Consider the following 15,844-nt stretch of genomic DNA (forward strand, 5'->3'; position numbering starts at 1 on the left):
AGACCTAACCAAGGTCCCCTGTTTGGAGCCCTTCCCAATGCAGCAGCCTGCCACTGCGTCAGACCCAGATGCTGCTGAATTTCCTCCCCCAGAGCCCAACTGTCCCCTCCCCAGCAGGGCTCCTCATTTGCAGATCTGAGTCACCTCTGCATCTATTATTATGGACTTATTAAAAGGATCCTCTGCTCGAGTAGAAAAGCTCCAGAAAAATTAGAGTCACCTCACTGACATTGCCTGGCTCAGGACCAAATGAACATGTGTCATCCAGAGCTTGGGGCACAGCCTCCTTGGGCTAGGGGAAAGCTGAAGGGCAAACGACCAATTCCTGAGGGCCTACTATGGGCCAGGCATTTGGCCAGGTGCTTTCACACACATCAGCTCATGTAGGCTTCACAATGGCCCTGTGCTGTAGTATTCCCATTTAACAGATGAAGAAACTGAGGCACAAAAAAGTTAAAAGGCTTGCCCATGTCTTAGAGCTGGTAGGCAACAGTGCCTGGATTTGATTCAAAAGCTGGAAGCTTCCCATTCCACTGTCCTGTCTCCCCTAGCGTATGCCAGGCCACCTGAGCAGTAAGACATTGGCAGGCGGATCTCAACACGCAGCCTTCTCTCTCAAAGGTCTCCCCTCATCTCTTCTGGCTGACCAAGGCTGCGCCTTGATCCTGAATAACACCAGGGGGGGCTGTGGAGTCATAAATGCCAAGGAGCTTTCTTTTAAAGAATAGTGGGCAGCACCGGGTGTCCAGAATTCCCCAGATGGGGAAGGACCTCTAGGGCCCATCCTTTCACCTCTGGTCAGGACACCCCACCCCACCCCAGAGGGGCTTTCAGAATCCTTCAGAGGTGCAGGCTTTAGTCTTCTTTTGTGAACCCTCTGGGTTTCTTGGGGAAAGATTGGCTCCCAGTGTCCTCTTTGTGGGGGATGATGGCAGCAAACGGAGGTGGGGGTGGGGGTGGGGCCGCAGACAGGTTTCTCCAGAGAGCCTGCTTCTCCTTGCTCTCTCCAGATGGCCGCTCTGCTCTCTGGTTGCTGGAGGCACTTGTCAGAGCTGGGTCAGGGCACCGGCTGGAATCTGCCCTGAGGTCCCTTCTGGCCTGTGTCCCTCTAATCTGACCTGGTGGAGGGAGAGAGGTCTACGTGCGAGTGAGCTCGTGCACACGTGCGCACGCGAGCACGAGCACACACACACACACACCACCTCCCTAGACTGGATTTAGAAGACACACTTGGCTGCCACGGCCACGAGAGCCACAAGGTGAGAGACAACCCTGGGTTGAAGCTGCCACTGTCCAGCCAAGGGGCCCCAAATTAGCCCTGCTCCAGTGCAGGCAGGGAGGGAGAACGAGGCAGTGGCCACCAAGGGGTGCTTCCAGGTTACACGTGGGGTGTTCTGTGCGGGCACAAATACACAGACACAACACATACACACGGCTACATGCCCTCATGCCCCCCAACAATCTGTCTCTGTCTCTCTGCTCCGCCCATTCCTTCCCTATTGGGCCAGCATCTTTCTTTTCACCTTGGATGGATGACAGTCTCCCCAAGGTAGTGGGCAGGGAGGTGCCAGCTCTGAGGACCCTCACAGTTTTGCATGGTTTTGGCATGTGTCTCTTCTCCATGTTAGGAAAAAAGGTGGCTGGGGTCCCAAAAAAGGCATGAGGAGGGACCATTCCCCCAAATGGAGGGAGGCCTTCAGGAAGCTGAGCTGAGGTGATTGGCCATAAAACAGCTTGGCCACAGCATCTGGAGGAGATTGGAACCAGATGTTCCTGAGATGGGGGAGGGGAGGCTGTGGGGCTGGGAGGAGGCTGGAGCAGGAGAAGCAGGCTGGTCAGTTGGAGGCTGGGTTTGGGGGGGCTGACTCGTGGCTCTCTGGGGAAAACATCTGGCTGCCCTCTCCCCACTCCCCAAGTCAGACACTACTATTTTTGCAAACTGGAGCAGCAAATCTTTTCACGATTCTAGAATCAGCCCTGTGTGTAGGGACAGTCAAGCACAGGGTGTGACTTGGGAGGTGCCCAGAAAGGCAACCAGCTAGCCAGAAATGTCTCCTGCTGCCCTGCAAGCCCCGCCTTGCTGTGGGCTAAGCATGGCCTTCTCTGGCAGGAATGCTTCTGCCCCAAGCTCCGAATGCTCGACTGGAAACTAGTGTACCCAGAAGTTTCTTTTTTTGCATAGAAAGAGAGTAGTCCAGGAACTGGAAAACTGTCTGGCAGAGGAAAGGAAAAGAAGGCCCATTTAAGGAGAGGCTCCTATTTGCCAGGCACTGTATCAGGATCTCCTCAAAGAGCATCTCACTGTTTCCTTGAAACCCGTAAGGTGTTGTCATTCCATGTGTCTAGATGAAGAAACTGAGCGGTTCAGAGAAGTTAAATGACTCACTCAGGGGCACACAGCCACCAAATGGTAGAGCTTGTGTTCGAAACCGGCTATGTTTGCATGCAAGCTTTTGACCTTTTCATGACAGAGAAGTATATAGGGTTAGGGGGAGGAGAAGGGAAAAGGAGGAAAGAGAAGGAGGAAAATGGTGGGGCAGGGCATCTGAGTTTCCTTCTCCTACAGTTGAGCCACACTTTCCCCCCACTGCTGAGGAACCCTGCCCTCTGGCTGCTTGGAGACGAGACCCTGGGTTTTGTTGTCCACCTCAGCGGTGGCCGGGAGGGTTGCCAGGGACAGGGGAGAGGCTTGGGGAGCAGAGGCCCAGGGAGGACTCAGCTGGCCGGTGCCACTGGACAATGGATGGCAGAGCCGTGTCTCCTGCCTGCTGGGCTAATGCTGTTGTGCCGGCCTCTGTGGGCTAGAAAGGTGCTCCCCGAGGCAGGAGTCTGAAGCTCTAGGGCGTGCTCTTCTCTCAACCTGCACGCGCAGTCTGGGGCAGGTCCATCCCAGCTCTTCCACTCCTGGCCATGCACGCAGGACCCCAGGGGCTTGCGGACAGTTGTAGGAGCAAGGGTCCCTTCCTCTGACGTGGAGTCAGCTGAGCCGCTGGGCAGCGAGCCGCACTGCAGTTGGTCTAGCCTAGAACCCTGAAGCAGCCAGAAGGCGAAGGTGGGTGGGGCTCTGAGAGCACCTGCATTGATTAAGTTCTAGAATATGTAACAGTGGCCTGCACCCAGCTCCTGGGCAGCCTCCATCTCCCAGAGGCAGCCTCTGAAGATGGGCCCAGGGCAGACAAGGGGGGTCCCACCAGCACAGTCCCTGCATCATTAGAGGGCTCTGAGCCTACGGTGGGGATGGAGTCTTGGGACAAGGGCCTGAGGCGGCTGCATGAGCTGCCTCTGGCTGTGGCAATGCTGTTCATAGCGCCCTGATTCGGGGTGGAGGACCGGCTACTCTCTGTGGGCTGGAGCCCTTAAGTCTGCATGGGGTTAGGATCCTGGCCCCTTCTGGACATGTGGCTCGTAACTGGGAGTATGGTCCTCTGAGCCTCAGAGGAAGCTGGAGGGCTGGTGAGCAAAGCCGTGACCACTGACTACAAATTCTGCTGTGGAGAAGCTGATGCCAAGTTGGCTGGCAAAGTGTCTGGGTGAGATGCCCAGGCAGCTCCAATGGTTTGGGGGCCTTTCCATTCAGCTCATGGCCTCCAGGCTGTCCTGAGCACCGAGGTCAGAGGAGGCGGAGGCAGGGAGCGGTGGCTATGATGTCACAGCCTGTGACCTCACTGGAGTAATAGGCAATAACCCCTCAGGCCATCACCCCCTCCCTTGCAGGACCTCAAGGGCTCATCTGCCATCAGGACCAGACGAGAAAGCTGCAGCCTGACAGTGGGAGCAGGCTGGCTTCCTGGAAGGAGAGGGTCCTGCCTACACATCGGATGCCAGCCATGTGTCTGGTCTCCACGACTGCATTCTGCTTAAGGGCCCATCTGGGGCGCACCATGCTCTGTGGCTGCCTGGGGGAGGTCCCCTCCCACCGTCCAGATAGCATCTGGCACAACACGCGCCTCTGCAATGGGGAGGGGCTCGAGGCCAGTGAAGGACCCACAGACCCACTGAAGGATCTCAGGGAGCCCCAGGGCCGGGAGCAGGATGCCTGGCTCTCTCTGAAATATGGGAGTGGCCAGCCCAGGCAGAAGAACCCAGGTCCTCTCTCTGCTCTCTTTCGCCTTGAGATCCATGAAGAGAAAGGGGGGAGAGAGGCTCCTCTGAATGGAGGGAGCAGGGATGTGACCTCTCTCCTCCGGGCCTCTAGGAAACAGGTCTGGGCCTCACTGCTGGCCGGGGAGGGAGGAGGCAATGGCAGGAAGGAGGAGGCCAGACAAGACACAGCCTTGGGAGAGGGGGCCAGGGCTGGAATGTTTGCTCAGTGGCTGCTGAGTGTCTGGCTCTTGTCTCCATGAGAAGAGAACGACCCGCAGGGGCCAGCACTCAGTGTTTGGCCTTCAGGAAGGCAGACTTTCAGGGCCAGTTTGTGGATCTGTTGCTGCTGATGCCAGTTTTCTGGCTTATGGTGGGCTCCCCGGGACACCCTCCAGCCCACCCACTCCTTTCCCCAGACAGAGACAGAAAACCCGGATGGACACCAGCTGGACAGACACATGCCTATCCCCTTTTACATACCTCCTCCTCCCCGCCCCCAAACAGCGTCTTTACAGAATGTTCCGCTCCTCACGTTGTGTGGGAGGGCTATGAGCACTGCGTGTATGCTGTACGCCTACAGGCTGAAGTGTGCGAGGCGGCTGTGTTTGTGTGTGCCCGAGTGTGAAATCACACCCTCAGGGGTCCTGGAATCGAGGGACGGAAGGGCAGCCAGCGAGGCCAGGTGTCCTGGCTGTGGGCCGGTCCCAGACACAGCAAGCCTGCACATCTGGCACGAGATGCCCACCCCCCACCCCTCCCCCACGTCCCAGACAGCATCTGGCACGAGATACTGGCTGTAACACTTTCCGTTTATTGGCTGGGGTGCCCTGGTGTGGCTGACCAGCCGCTGGGCCTGAGAGAAGCCCTGTCTTGTTTCCCCACCCCCTCCCCTGCATCTCCCCACTGTGGCTCCTGTGGGACTCATATGGAAACTCACGCCCCAGGATGTGGGGAAGTGGGGGCTTAAGAAAACCGAATCGAGGTTGGAGAAGGGGTGGGAAACGTGCATTTCAAGGAAGATACGCCACCGGCTATACACAATACAGCGTGTAGAGCGGGCAGGGGAGATGGGCGGGTCTGCTGACAGACGCTCTCCCCACCGGGCCAGGCCCCCAGAGAGGAATGGCCACTTCAAGTGTCTCAGTGAAAGCTCTGGCTCCCTGGCCCTGGCCCCCCTGCTCTGGCGGGGGCAAAGAGGAAGGGATCATGAAGGAGTCCAGTTCCCCTGCCTCCTGAGGACAGCCTCACCTGGACCGTCGGCCTGCAGGTCCTGGCGCCTGGGGGACGGGGACGGGGTGCCCACCTCCTGCCCACCTCCCGCTGTGCAGTCCAGGTGACTGAGGGCAGCAGACCTCCCGTCCCCACCCCCACGTGAGGGCAGTGGTCATTTCCTGCTGTGCAGTGTGTCCTGGAACTTGGTGCTGGTATACCGCAGGTGAAAGCCTTTTTTGGTGATGGTGTCGTCTGAGTGGAATTTCACCAGGACAGAATCTCCCGCTGAGTACACCTCCTCAGGAGGCTGACAGAGGAAAGGGACAGGCATGAGACTGAGACCGCTGTCTTTGCCCCCCAGGATGCCCAGCTCTAAGGAAGGCGGGTAGCTCCCAGGCATTCACCACATTCCCCCAGCCCCTTGAAGCAGGGGAAAGACTAACGCCAGCAGGAGTTTAAGGGGGTGCCTGGAGGAGGGAAGAAAGCAGGGGATAGAGGAGCTTGTCTTTATCTCAGAGTCACACTTCATTCTAAACCCAGTGCTGCAATCAACCAGCTAGTCGGCAAGGCACTGCGCCTCTCTGGGCCTCGCTTCCCTCAAGGACAAATGGGAGTGAATGCTCCCTGCTCTCCAAGCCTAGAAGGGCTGGGGGGAGGTTGGGGGGGACACATGAGAGGATGGCTGTGAAAGGGTTTTGCAAAGGGAGTGGGTTCTCTGAGAGGCTGCCTTCTCACTGTCTCAGCTGTCTCCTGGAGAAGACAGGATAGCTGGGTTCCCCAGGCATAGATGTGGCCATTCCCCTCCTGTCCTCCCCCAGTTCTGGCCATGGTCAGCTTCAGGTGATGCCCCTTCCTAGGCTCCTGCAAGCCTCTCCTCACCGCTGTGTGCAGGCCCTCGGAGTGACAGCTACCTGCAGAGCATCGGCACACAGATGCCCTGGCTCTCAGGCCATAGAAAGCATCATTTCCGAGAACCTTGGGGACATTTCCAGCAACCTTGCCAGGAAGCCCTGACGGGATTGGGTTCCTTCCCCAGGTTCCCTCCCGTTGGCTCCAGCCTGGTGGAAGTCTCTGGAAGAAGCCACCTGGGGACACCGGATTTGATGTGCGGCTCACTGGAATGTGCCAGATTGAGGCAGTTACAGAGGGCAAAGTGATGAGGGGGTGCCGGCCTAGCAGCCAGGGGATTCCAGAGCGGTGAGCCAGGCAGGCGACGGGCCTGCGTGCTCTGTTCCTGCCTCACCTCCCCACCCCCCACCCTGTCCCAGGCCTACAGAGGCTGAAGTTCTGCCCTTCAGGTGCATTCAGGGCGCTAACGCTGGGTCCAGCAGATGCTGCAGCTCTGGGAAGTTTAACCTTTCCTAGGGCGCCCAGGCTGCCCTGGAGCATGGCCACGAGAGAGGTGAGGGACCAGGGAGGCGATGGGAGGGGGGGCGTGTGTGTGTGTGTGTGTGAGTGTGTGTGTGTGTGTGTGTGTATGCATGTGCCCGTGTGTAATGCTATGTGTGTGCGTGCACACCCATGTATAATGGCGAGGGGAAGATGATGTTCTCTGAAGGGGGAAAGGATTCATACAAACAAAAGAAAAAAACAAAAGAAGCCACAAGCTCTGACTGAGAGGAAAATCCACCTTTGTGGTTTTCCCGTGGCCTCAGTTAAGACCCCATTGAGCGAACTTTTGCCCACTGCCTCCGGAAGCGCCATTTTTACGGACTGAGAAGCAGCGCTCAGCATCTGCTGGGACAGTAGCACCAAGGGCTTTGGGAGCAGCTGGCCTCCCACCAAGAAGAGAAGCTGGCAGTGGATGAGATGAGGGTGTTTTTATGGCTCAGCCAGAACGACTGGTTAGCCCAGTTCGGCTCAGGCTTCCTGGCTCTTGCCCCAACCTCTGCCCCTGACCCTCGGCCCTGGTAAGCTGCCTTGGGCCTGGAACAAGGGGTGAGGGGGCAGAGGGAATTCCATCCTCCTCTCCAGATGCAAGCTACCCTGTAGGTCCAACTAAACTAGTGCTGAGCAGGCTTGGGTCAGGGCAGGGCTTGTCCCAAGGCCGCAGAAACCACAGTGTTGGCCAAAAAAGGACCAAATTTCCTGGGTGGGGATGGCCTGGGGCAGGGCGGGCCTCCGTGAGCAGCTGCCCACCCGGCCGGGTCTCCGGGCTCCTGCGAAGGGCCGGGCCTGTGCTACCACCCACACTGGCACCCCACACCTGCCGAGGCACGGCCACATGGGCGCTGGGGGGGGGTCTCACCCCTGAGCCGCAGTAGCGCCCCAGTCTGGGGGCTGTGCTGTCATAGCCATCGAAGAGCTCCATGTAGTCGTAGCCACAGTCTGTCTCCTCCTCCACCTCAAAGGTCTGGAACACCAGCTCCACGCCATAGCCTTCCTCTGCCACGATGACCCACTCGCAGTCCACCCCCCCAGGGTAGTTGTTGTCGCCAAACTGGGCGTGGGAGTAGAGATCCTTTGTCTTCACCTCTGCCCGCACCTGGCCTCCACACTCTGTGGGAGGACAACAAGCTCAGCCAGCGCTCCCTGAGCACAGCCGAGGGCCCCGCGCTGCACCTCACCACGCCGAGCCCTCCCAGCTGGATGGAGGTCCCGGGGGAGGGCTGCAGGGCCGGTGGTGGGCAGGTGTGCACCTGGCCCAGGACGCGGCCCACGACGACGGCTCTGCTGCCCCGCCTCTGGATCGACGCCCACAGAAGCCCGGGGACACGCGGGGCTGGCAGGCAGCTCTGAGCAGAGGCACTGGGGAGGGCACGCTTGTCAGAAGAAGACATTGCTAATTTGCTCCAACTGACGGCTGCTGTGGAAGAATGTGGGCCCTGCGTTGCCAGAGCTTCCATTCTTCAGACAGAACTACATCTGGATTTTCTGCGAAAACTCTTGATTTTTAAATGTTGGCTCACATTTTCAAAAAACACAGTGTGGGCCAAACAGAGCAGGTCTGAGGGCCAGAGAGAGTTCCGAGCCTCCAGTCTGTGACCCTCTCCTGGGAGGGGCAAATGAGAGCATGCAGGACAGGGCCATCAGTGTCCATCCTCCTCGGGAAGCCCTCTGGCCTCTAGGACGCCTGGTGCTTATGTTTCCTTGGGGGGTGGGGAGGGGGTGGGATGGGACCTGGGGCAGGAACTGAATTGCAAGGGAAGAGGGGAGGCTGTGCACCCTTCGGCCCTGGGGATGCCCCAACAGGGGGCTCAAGACCCACAAGGAGCCTGTGAAGCCCCCATCTGCTCTGACGTTCCAGGCCTCCCCAGCCTTGGGCTCCGGCCTTTCTCTGCCGCTGTTTTGCTTCTACTTCACGGCTGTCCTCACACACCCATTGCTCAGGCCAAATGAAATGACCTGCGGTCATCTGTATACACCCCGAGTTATCCTGGGGTTGTGGCTGTGCCTGGGCTCCTCCCCCGTCTGGAATGACCCCACCAACTCCCATTCGGAGCTAGAGCTTATCGTGTTTTGTCTCATGCTCTGGTTATCTGTGCACGTCCCAGCTCACCTCTGGACTGGGAGTTCCTGGAGTGAGGGTGGGGGAAGGGCTCCTGCCTGATCATCGCCATGTGCCCCTCTGAGGCTTGCATGGGGCCACAGCTCAGTAAAGGGCTGCTGAATAAACAGACAAGGGATCACTAAGGAAGCCCCTCTAGGGCCGAGATGTTTGCTTCATTTTTGGGACCAGCACTTAAAACACTGCCTCAAACATGTCATGTGTTAATAAATATCTGCAGAATGAATGAACGAGTGACTTCTGGGGGTTGGAATGTGGGTGGGCTGCTGCGCGGTCAAGTGTCCTACCGCTGGGAACTCTGGGGCTTCCCTCCCCATCCCCGGCTTCCCCACCCACTGTCGTCACTGCCCTCTGTTTTCCAACTTCACGGCCCCTAATCCGGACCTCCCCCACTCTCCCTTCAGTGCTCCCTCTCTGCTCCCCTGCCCGGTCCTCGGAACACAGTCTCTCTCCACCCAGGCCGCAGGCTGGGTCCAACTGTGCCTTCACATGCTCTTCATCACCCCCCTTGGGCCTCCCGAGCCTGGGCCTGCCTTTGGGACCAGCACCAGCAGATGCCTGCAGAACAAGGCAGCATGAGGGCACTGGCTGCCCAGCGCCCTGGCCTGAGGCGGCCTCACCTGTGGAGTGGGACGCCTGGAAGCCCTTCCTCTGGACTGAGTTGTCCGAGTAGAAGCGCAGGAACATGCGGCTACCCGTGGCCAGGACGGGCTCGGGCTTTTTGCTCCCACAGAAGCGGCCGAGGGCGGGGGCCTTGGTGTCACGCCCGTCGTACACCTCCAGGTGGTCATAGGCACACTCAGGCTGGGACTCGATGTCCATCTCCACGAAGGTCTGGAGAGCACGAGGCAGGACAGCAAATTCAAAAAGGGGTGGGGAGGCAGCAGGTGGCCCCAGATCTAGGCCTCCGGACCCCAGCTCCTGGAGACCCAAGGAAGTGGTCACCGCCAGTGGCACAGCTGGAAGCAAGGAGAGGACCTGGGTGGCGGGGCAACGACAGGCAGGGCCTCTCTCCAGACCAGACGGGGGTCTCACTAGGATCCTCAGAGGGTGACAGCCTTGGCTCAGCCAGGCCAACAGCCTGTAGTCCGCATCGCTCTGAGTCACCCAGGGCTTTGGAGCCGACAGGAAATAGGCGGCAGCCAGATGGCACAGAGGAACGGGGCGTCCATGCAGGCTGGGGTGTGGGCGCCTTACCAGCTTGACCCGGTGGCCGGGGGTGCTGGAGATAGCCCAGGTGCACTCCTTCTTGCTGGGATATTTGTCGGGCCAGTTGGGGCTGGTGATGGTGCCACTGGTAGATGTCACCTTGTGGTCACAGCCGGCTGTGGGGAAGTGAGGGGAAGGGGGTCAGCAAGGACCCCGGTGCTCCAGTGCCCCCTGTGAAGAAAGGAATAAAGCCCTTCCCTCCTGCCCTTCTTGCTTCTTTCTCTTGTTCCTCACCTGCCAACGGATGGAAGGCTTACATGAGTTCTTTTCTGTTCCATTACCCACAGCTGGGGAAATCTAGCTGCTGGCTTCCATGCGGGGCCCTGCCTGGCAGCATCCATGGAAGCCACCCTCACAGCTGCCCCTGTGCAGATCCCTGGATCTGTGAGGCCATCTGGTCCCCCCCTCCACGATGCTGTCATCCTCTGGTCTCCTGCCACACCTCCAGATTCACAGAAGACTTTGGCACCTGACTCAGTTCTCTACCCACTCCTGTTGCCATCCTAGGTGATATCAGCAAACATGCTGGCCTCTCTGTCTCTGCTCAGCTCTATTGGTGCTTATCTTCTTCCTCTCGAGGTGGTCTTGCTTATGACCTTACCCTGGGCCTTGCCATTACCCACCATTTCCTCATGCTACAAATATCACCTCTTTGTGACCACCTCCTTTTCTTCCAGGGTGCTCAGGCCCTCACTGTCCCCACACTGCTTCTTCAGCTTTGGAGAGCCCTCCATGGCCTCACTCCTCCTGGTTTCTTCCACTATTTCCTCCTTGGTTGACTTAACTTACTTCCCTATCTGGCTGGACCACGTGGCCGATCACCCCTGCTACTCAACACACTGTCCTACTATGCCGTCTTGGAGAACCCCATCTGCGGCCCCAACCACTGGAGACCCAAACCACTTGATACTCTTGGATCTGTCTTTGACCAGCTCCACCTCTCACCTCCTCAACAATGTTTCCAAACCCTCAGCCCTCTCAACTCCCAACTCCTCACCGCCAGAAGACCAGCTCCCCTCCTGCCTCCCTGAGAAAATCAGGGCCTCAGGTAGGAACAACTTCAACTTCCTGGCAAACTCACCTTCCCCTTTCCTTGTCTCTAAGAAGGTGTCTCTGCTTCTGTGAGCTGGAGCTCATTGCCACCCACCAGCTGGGGACCCTTGTACCTCAGATTACCCACCCTCACTCTCTGTGCAGGCTCGGACAGCCTGTGGACCTTACTAAGCTTTGCCCCATCCTAAAATCGGCCCTGTGTTCCCCTCCAGCTGCTGCCCGTCCTCTCTCCTTTCCTTCTCAGTTGACCTTCAAGAAAATTTGCTGTCACCCCATTCTCACTACTTATGGCTCCTCGATCCATTGCAATCTGCCTTCTGCTTCTGAAAGCACGGCCTCCCAAACAAATTTAAGAGCTGATGCTCATTATTTATTATCATCCAATCTGACAGATCCCTCCGGGAAAAACAGGCAGCTGGTGCACTGTGGGCTGGGGAGGAGAAAGGGACGGGTGGCTGCCTGTGGTCAGTGGCTCAGGACAAACGCACAGCCACGAGGCCCTGAGAGCAGCGGGCGGGCTGTGCAGAGGCCCCCGTGGAGGCAGGTGGAGGCCCTGGCTCGCCACGTGGGTCCTGTGCACTGTGTCCGTCATCCTTCTGTGGCTCCCCACTGCCACGCTTACTGCCGTCCCCCATTTCTACACTGGTCTTCCCTCCAACTTCTGTGGGCATGCCCATGTCTCTCCCAGCTAGACTGCAACCTCCTCGGGGGCAGAGGGACCCCCTTTTTGAGCCCCCTGCTGAACTCCGCACAGCACCACACCCTCTGCAGGGAGTCAGGAAATCCTGACTTGTAATTCGCCCAGCATGTGAGTGAGGCACGGGTGTGCTTCTAAAGGGACTCGGCGTGACGTACCGGCCGGCTGCCCAGAAGTGTAAACCCTCTCCCAGCTACCTTGCTGGTGTCGATGTGCTCTTTTTCACACGGTACAGAGACAGAGAGTGCACTTTGGACAACCTCGAAATAAGGTCCCCTCCAGCTAAAAGACGTGGAGGCCCTGTGAGTCAGGAACTCCGTATTTGGGAGCCTGAAGGGATGGGGTCAGAAGCTCTTGAGTGTCTGCTGGGTCACTGCTGAGCGCTTCAATTCCGTTTATGTTAGCCGGAAGTTTATTTGTACCCCGGTTGTCCACCTCCTAACAGTGAGAAGAGGCATTTGCCAGGCGTCGTGTGAGGTGGTCAAGCGAGATCTGCACAGCTCAGCAGGCGGCGAGGTAGGCCCCCCTGTTTATCACCTCATGAATGAGGACCCTGGAGCTCAGAGAGGTGACGTGACCTGCCCGAAGTCACACAGACATTCAGCAGCAGAGCCTACGCTGTGCTGCTGGGATAGTATGTGCCCCGCAGGCAGGGGACACAACAGAATTACTGACTTGGAAGGAGTGTTGCATCATGTCCATAGAGGTACGGGATGATATTGGTGAGGATATGAGAGCTGCTTTCAAATATCTGCAGGGCTTTAGTGTCTGGGAGGCAGTGACCCTCTTCTGAGTGTCCCTGGGGGTCAGACATGTGACCCGTACGGTTGATATATACGATTGTGCTTGCTACGAGCCCCGTGCCCTGATGAGGTGGGCCTGTGACCACCTAGGTGTCCCGCAGGAGCAAACGGAGGCACTCGAGGGCATGCAACTGGCCAAGCGGCAGGGCTGGGTCAGGCAGCCTGTGCTCTTAACCGCCGTGCCATCCCACCTCTGCCACAGGACGGTCGTTAGGGGGAGAAGGACTCAGCCGTGGATTTTAAGAACTAACTACCAGACCCGTCTCAAGACGGAGGTCGGGACAGATGTGAGCCCCTCCTCTCCTCACGGGCACAAGGAGAGATGGAACTGTGTGGGGGGAGTCTGTGGACCTTGTGGGAGGCCGAACAAGGTGACCTCAGAGGCCACTCATGTCCTTGAGTCTACACAGAGCCAGATGGCAGTGGCACCCCCGGCCTCCTGGGCCTCAGCCTCCAGTCCTTGGCGCCCTGGGGAGGCCCTGCCTTGGGGGCTCTGGGGGGGCCGCCCCAGCAGTGCTCACCTTCCTTGCAGTCATGCTTGTTGTCATGGAGGACGAAGCCACTGCGACACTGGCACTCGTAGCTGCCGAACGTGTTGACGCAGTCTTGCTGGCAGCCGCCGTTGTCCTTGGAGCACTCATCCTTGTCTGCGGGGAGCAAACAAGGCGGGGCCCGGGTCTGTGCGGGGGCTGAGGGCTGGGTGGTGGCCCCAGGAGCAGTGGGAGGCTGGCTGGGCTTCCTCCCCCCGGGGGTCCCAGGCATGGTGGTGGTGGTGGTGGTGGTGGTGGTGGTGGGGTCCAGGGTGGTGCCTCCAGCGGAGCCAGCAGAGCGGCCCAGCTGTGGGGAAAGAGAGCAGAAGTGGGGTGGATGGAGGGCTGGGGGCTGGAGCTGACCAACGTGGGCACCCTCTACCATTACCTGCTTACTGGACAGACGGACAAGTGGAAAAACAGACACACGGACAAGCAGACTGCAAGAGAAAGGAGCAGGACGCAGGGGTCCCTCTTTTACTTCACAACAGGAAATGTCACAGACACCATCAAAATGGGAGGGGTGGGGGCGGGGAAGGTCCCCTGTCCACGGGAGGGGGAACAGGGGGAGAGGAGAGCACCAGTTCTGTCCGGCCAGAAGGAGGGCAGGCCGGAATGGCAGAGCGGAGGTGGGGGGTGGGCGGGCACTGAAGCCCCCATCCCATTCCGTCCAAGGTGAGGTTCCTGAGTAACAAAGGGTCCGGGAGGCCTGGCAGGCCTCACTGGGGGGTCCGGTTTCTTTTCTGCACTCGGAATTTGAGCTGGTGGGGGCGTCCCCGAGGGGGCTGCAGAGCAGGCCTCTTTTCTGAAACGAGAGAGAGAAGGAGAAAAGGGACCAAGGGGTGGGGGTGGAGGGCAGGGACCAGGGAGGGAGAGCAGTGAAAACCAGCCCGGGCCTCTGAGGCGGAGTCACAGGGCAGTGCGGGGGAAGGCAGTGGGAGATGCATGCGGGACGGCCATGTCCTGCGCAGCCAGCTCAAAGAGGAACAGCGGGTGGGAAGAGGCACAGCGACAGGGGACAGGTGGGGAGAAAGCCTGGGTCAGGAAGAAGGCCTGGAGGGGTTTGGAGCCGTTGTTGAGGTGGTGAGAGGTGGAGCCTGTGAAGGACAGACCCAAGAGTATCAAGTGGTTTGCATCCGCAGTGGTTGGGGCCGCAGATGGGCACGAGGCCCGCACATGGGGGCAAGAGAGGGACAGATCTCCGCTAGAGGGGAGCAGCCCATGGAAACGGGGGGCCTGGCTGGGAGCTCGGCGCTCTCATTCTGGCTGCTGCAGCTTTAGTTGTGCACACCCACCAACATGCCCACAGACACAGGACCCCCTCAGGGACGTACTGTTGTCCAGCGTGGCAGCAGAGACACCGATCCACAGGGACACGCACACACATGCACAGGATACACCGGCAGACGCAGCTACTCGGGGCACGCACACCACCAGCCACCCACCATCTGTGTACGCGTGCACGTAGGAGAGCCACACTCCCTGCTCCCACACCTGTGTGAGGAGGCGTGCACAGGTGCAAACACACAGGCACAGCTGTATCTGCAGGTGCTCAGGCGCCAACACCCGGGTTCGAAGACACACACGCGTGCAGAGACCACAGGCTCTTCAGCAGACTGGTGGACTCCGGTGTGCTCACACGTGCGGCTGCTCAAGCTTGGGTCAACACACACACACGCACGCACGCAGTCCCCCACGAGCACACCCACATGCACAGTGACACACACAGAAACATGTGGTTCCAGGCACGCGTGTGTCACATCCACATATTCTCCAGTCTGTCTGTGCTCACTTTGGGGACTGTGTGCCTGGCACAGAGGCAGGCATTCAGGGAAGGTGTGTAGATTGGATGGACACCCAGAATTCCAGAGGGGAACCTCGAGGTAGAAAGATGCCCTCTGGCATTCAAATGGCCAGGTGGGGTCCTTGACAAAGGGAGCCCTGTTCCTGGTCTCCATGAGCAGGGGGCTGAGGACTGGAGCCCTGCTTCTCTACTCCATTCTCAGGTGGGCCAGACCCTTTGGGGCCTGTGGGAACTCAGGGTCAAGAGGTGGAGTCCCCAAGTCCCTCCCAGGGCTCCTTCTCAGTCAGAACCTCACAAGGGACCCAGGCTGAGGGCCCTGCAGGAAGGTAGGGGTGAGGGGCACCCTCTGACTTATATTGGGGGTTTGCGCAGAACCTTGCCCGTGACTATGCTGGGAGCTTCAGGGGGTCTCAGCTCACGAACTAAGAAAAGATTTCCTGGAAACATTTTGGTCTTCATGCCTTCCTCATATTTGTACCCTAAGTACCTAGTACAGTGCCTGGCACACAGGAGCAGTAAAGGAGATACTTGCCCGTGAATGACTGCGTGGGTAAGTGGGTGGCTGAACGGACGAGTGACAGAAAGGTGAGTCCTGAGGAAGGCCTGCTGTAGCGTCCCGGGCAGGGCTCGGGCACGGGTGGGGGCGGGAGTGGCAGCCTCACCTCGGAGCCAGGGGAGCAGGTTGCAGGAGGGGCAGGAGCAGGGAGGGTGGACACGGGCCCAGAGAAGGAGATGGCACTCACCCTCCAGTGCCAAATGCCCCGGAAGGTGGCTGGGGTCAGACTGAAGGTCTTCAGGCTCTTTCTTCTCCTTCTTGGCTTAGGGTCTCCTCGCTGGGTGTCCCAAAAGTCCAAAGAGCCCCCCTCCTGGGGGGCCGAGTCAGATGCCCCATGCCCTGAGGGCTCAACCTTGATGCCCACCGGTGAGGGTCCTCTGCAGGTTTCT

The 15,844-nt window shown here is 58.9% G+C and overlaps 1 protein-coding gene across 5 annotated transcripts in view; it reads right to left on the reverse strand.

Annotated features, from left to right (window-relative positions):
• Nucleotides 1–4,874: 4,874 nt before the first annotated feature.
• BMP1 (bone morphogenetic protein 1) overlaps nucleotides 4,875–15,844 on the reverse strand; it is a 41,950-nt gene continuing 30,980 nt past the window's right edge. Inside the window, exons 16-21 of one of the 5 annotated variants that reach the window (XR_005833942.1) lie at nucleotides 13,087–13,212; nucleotides 10,001–10,128; nucleotides 9,424–9,637; nucleotides 8,795–8,901; nucleotides 7,935–8,043; nucleotides 7,657–7,794 (exon numbers count right to left, since the gene is read on the reverse strand). Coding sequence is in view for 2 of the 5 variants with exons in the window: in XM_040626544.1 (XP_040482478.1) it covers nucleotides 5,468–5,602; nucleotides 7,544–7,794; nucleotides 9,424–9,637; nucleotides 10,001–10,128; nucleotides 13,087–13,212 (854 nt within the window). In the remaining 3 variants the exon portion in view is untranslated. Of the gene's footprint in view, nucleotides 5,603–7,543; nucleotides 7,795–7,934; nucleotides 8,044–8,170; nucleotides 8,288–8,794; nucleotides 8,902–9,423; nucleotides 9,638–10,000; nucleotides 10,129–13,086; nucleotides 13,213–13,665; nucleotides 13,901–15,844 lie in introns of those variants that run through there. The other 4 variants (XM_040626544.1, XR_005833941.1, XR_005833940.1 and 1 more) reach the window with 4 other exon arrangements.

This window comes from Ursus maritimus, unplaced genomic scaffold (genome assembly GCF_017311325.1).
Source record: "Ursus maritimus isolate PB19 unplaced genomic scaffold, ASM1731132v1 scaffold_11, whole genome shotgun sequence".
NCBI classification, from domain to species: Eukaryota; Metazoa; Chordata; class Mammalia; order Carnivora; family Ursidae; genus Ursus; species Ursus maritimus.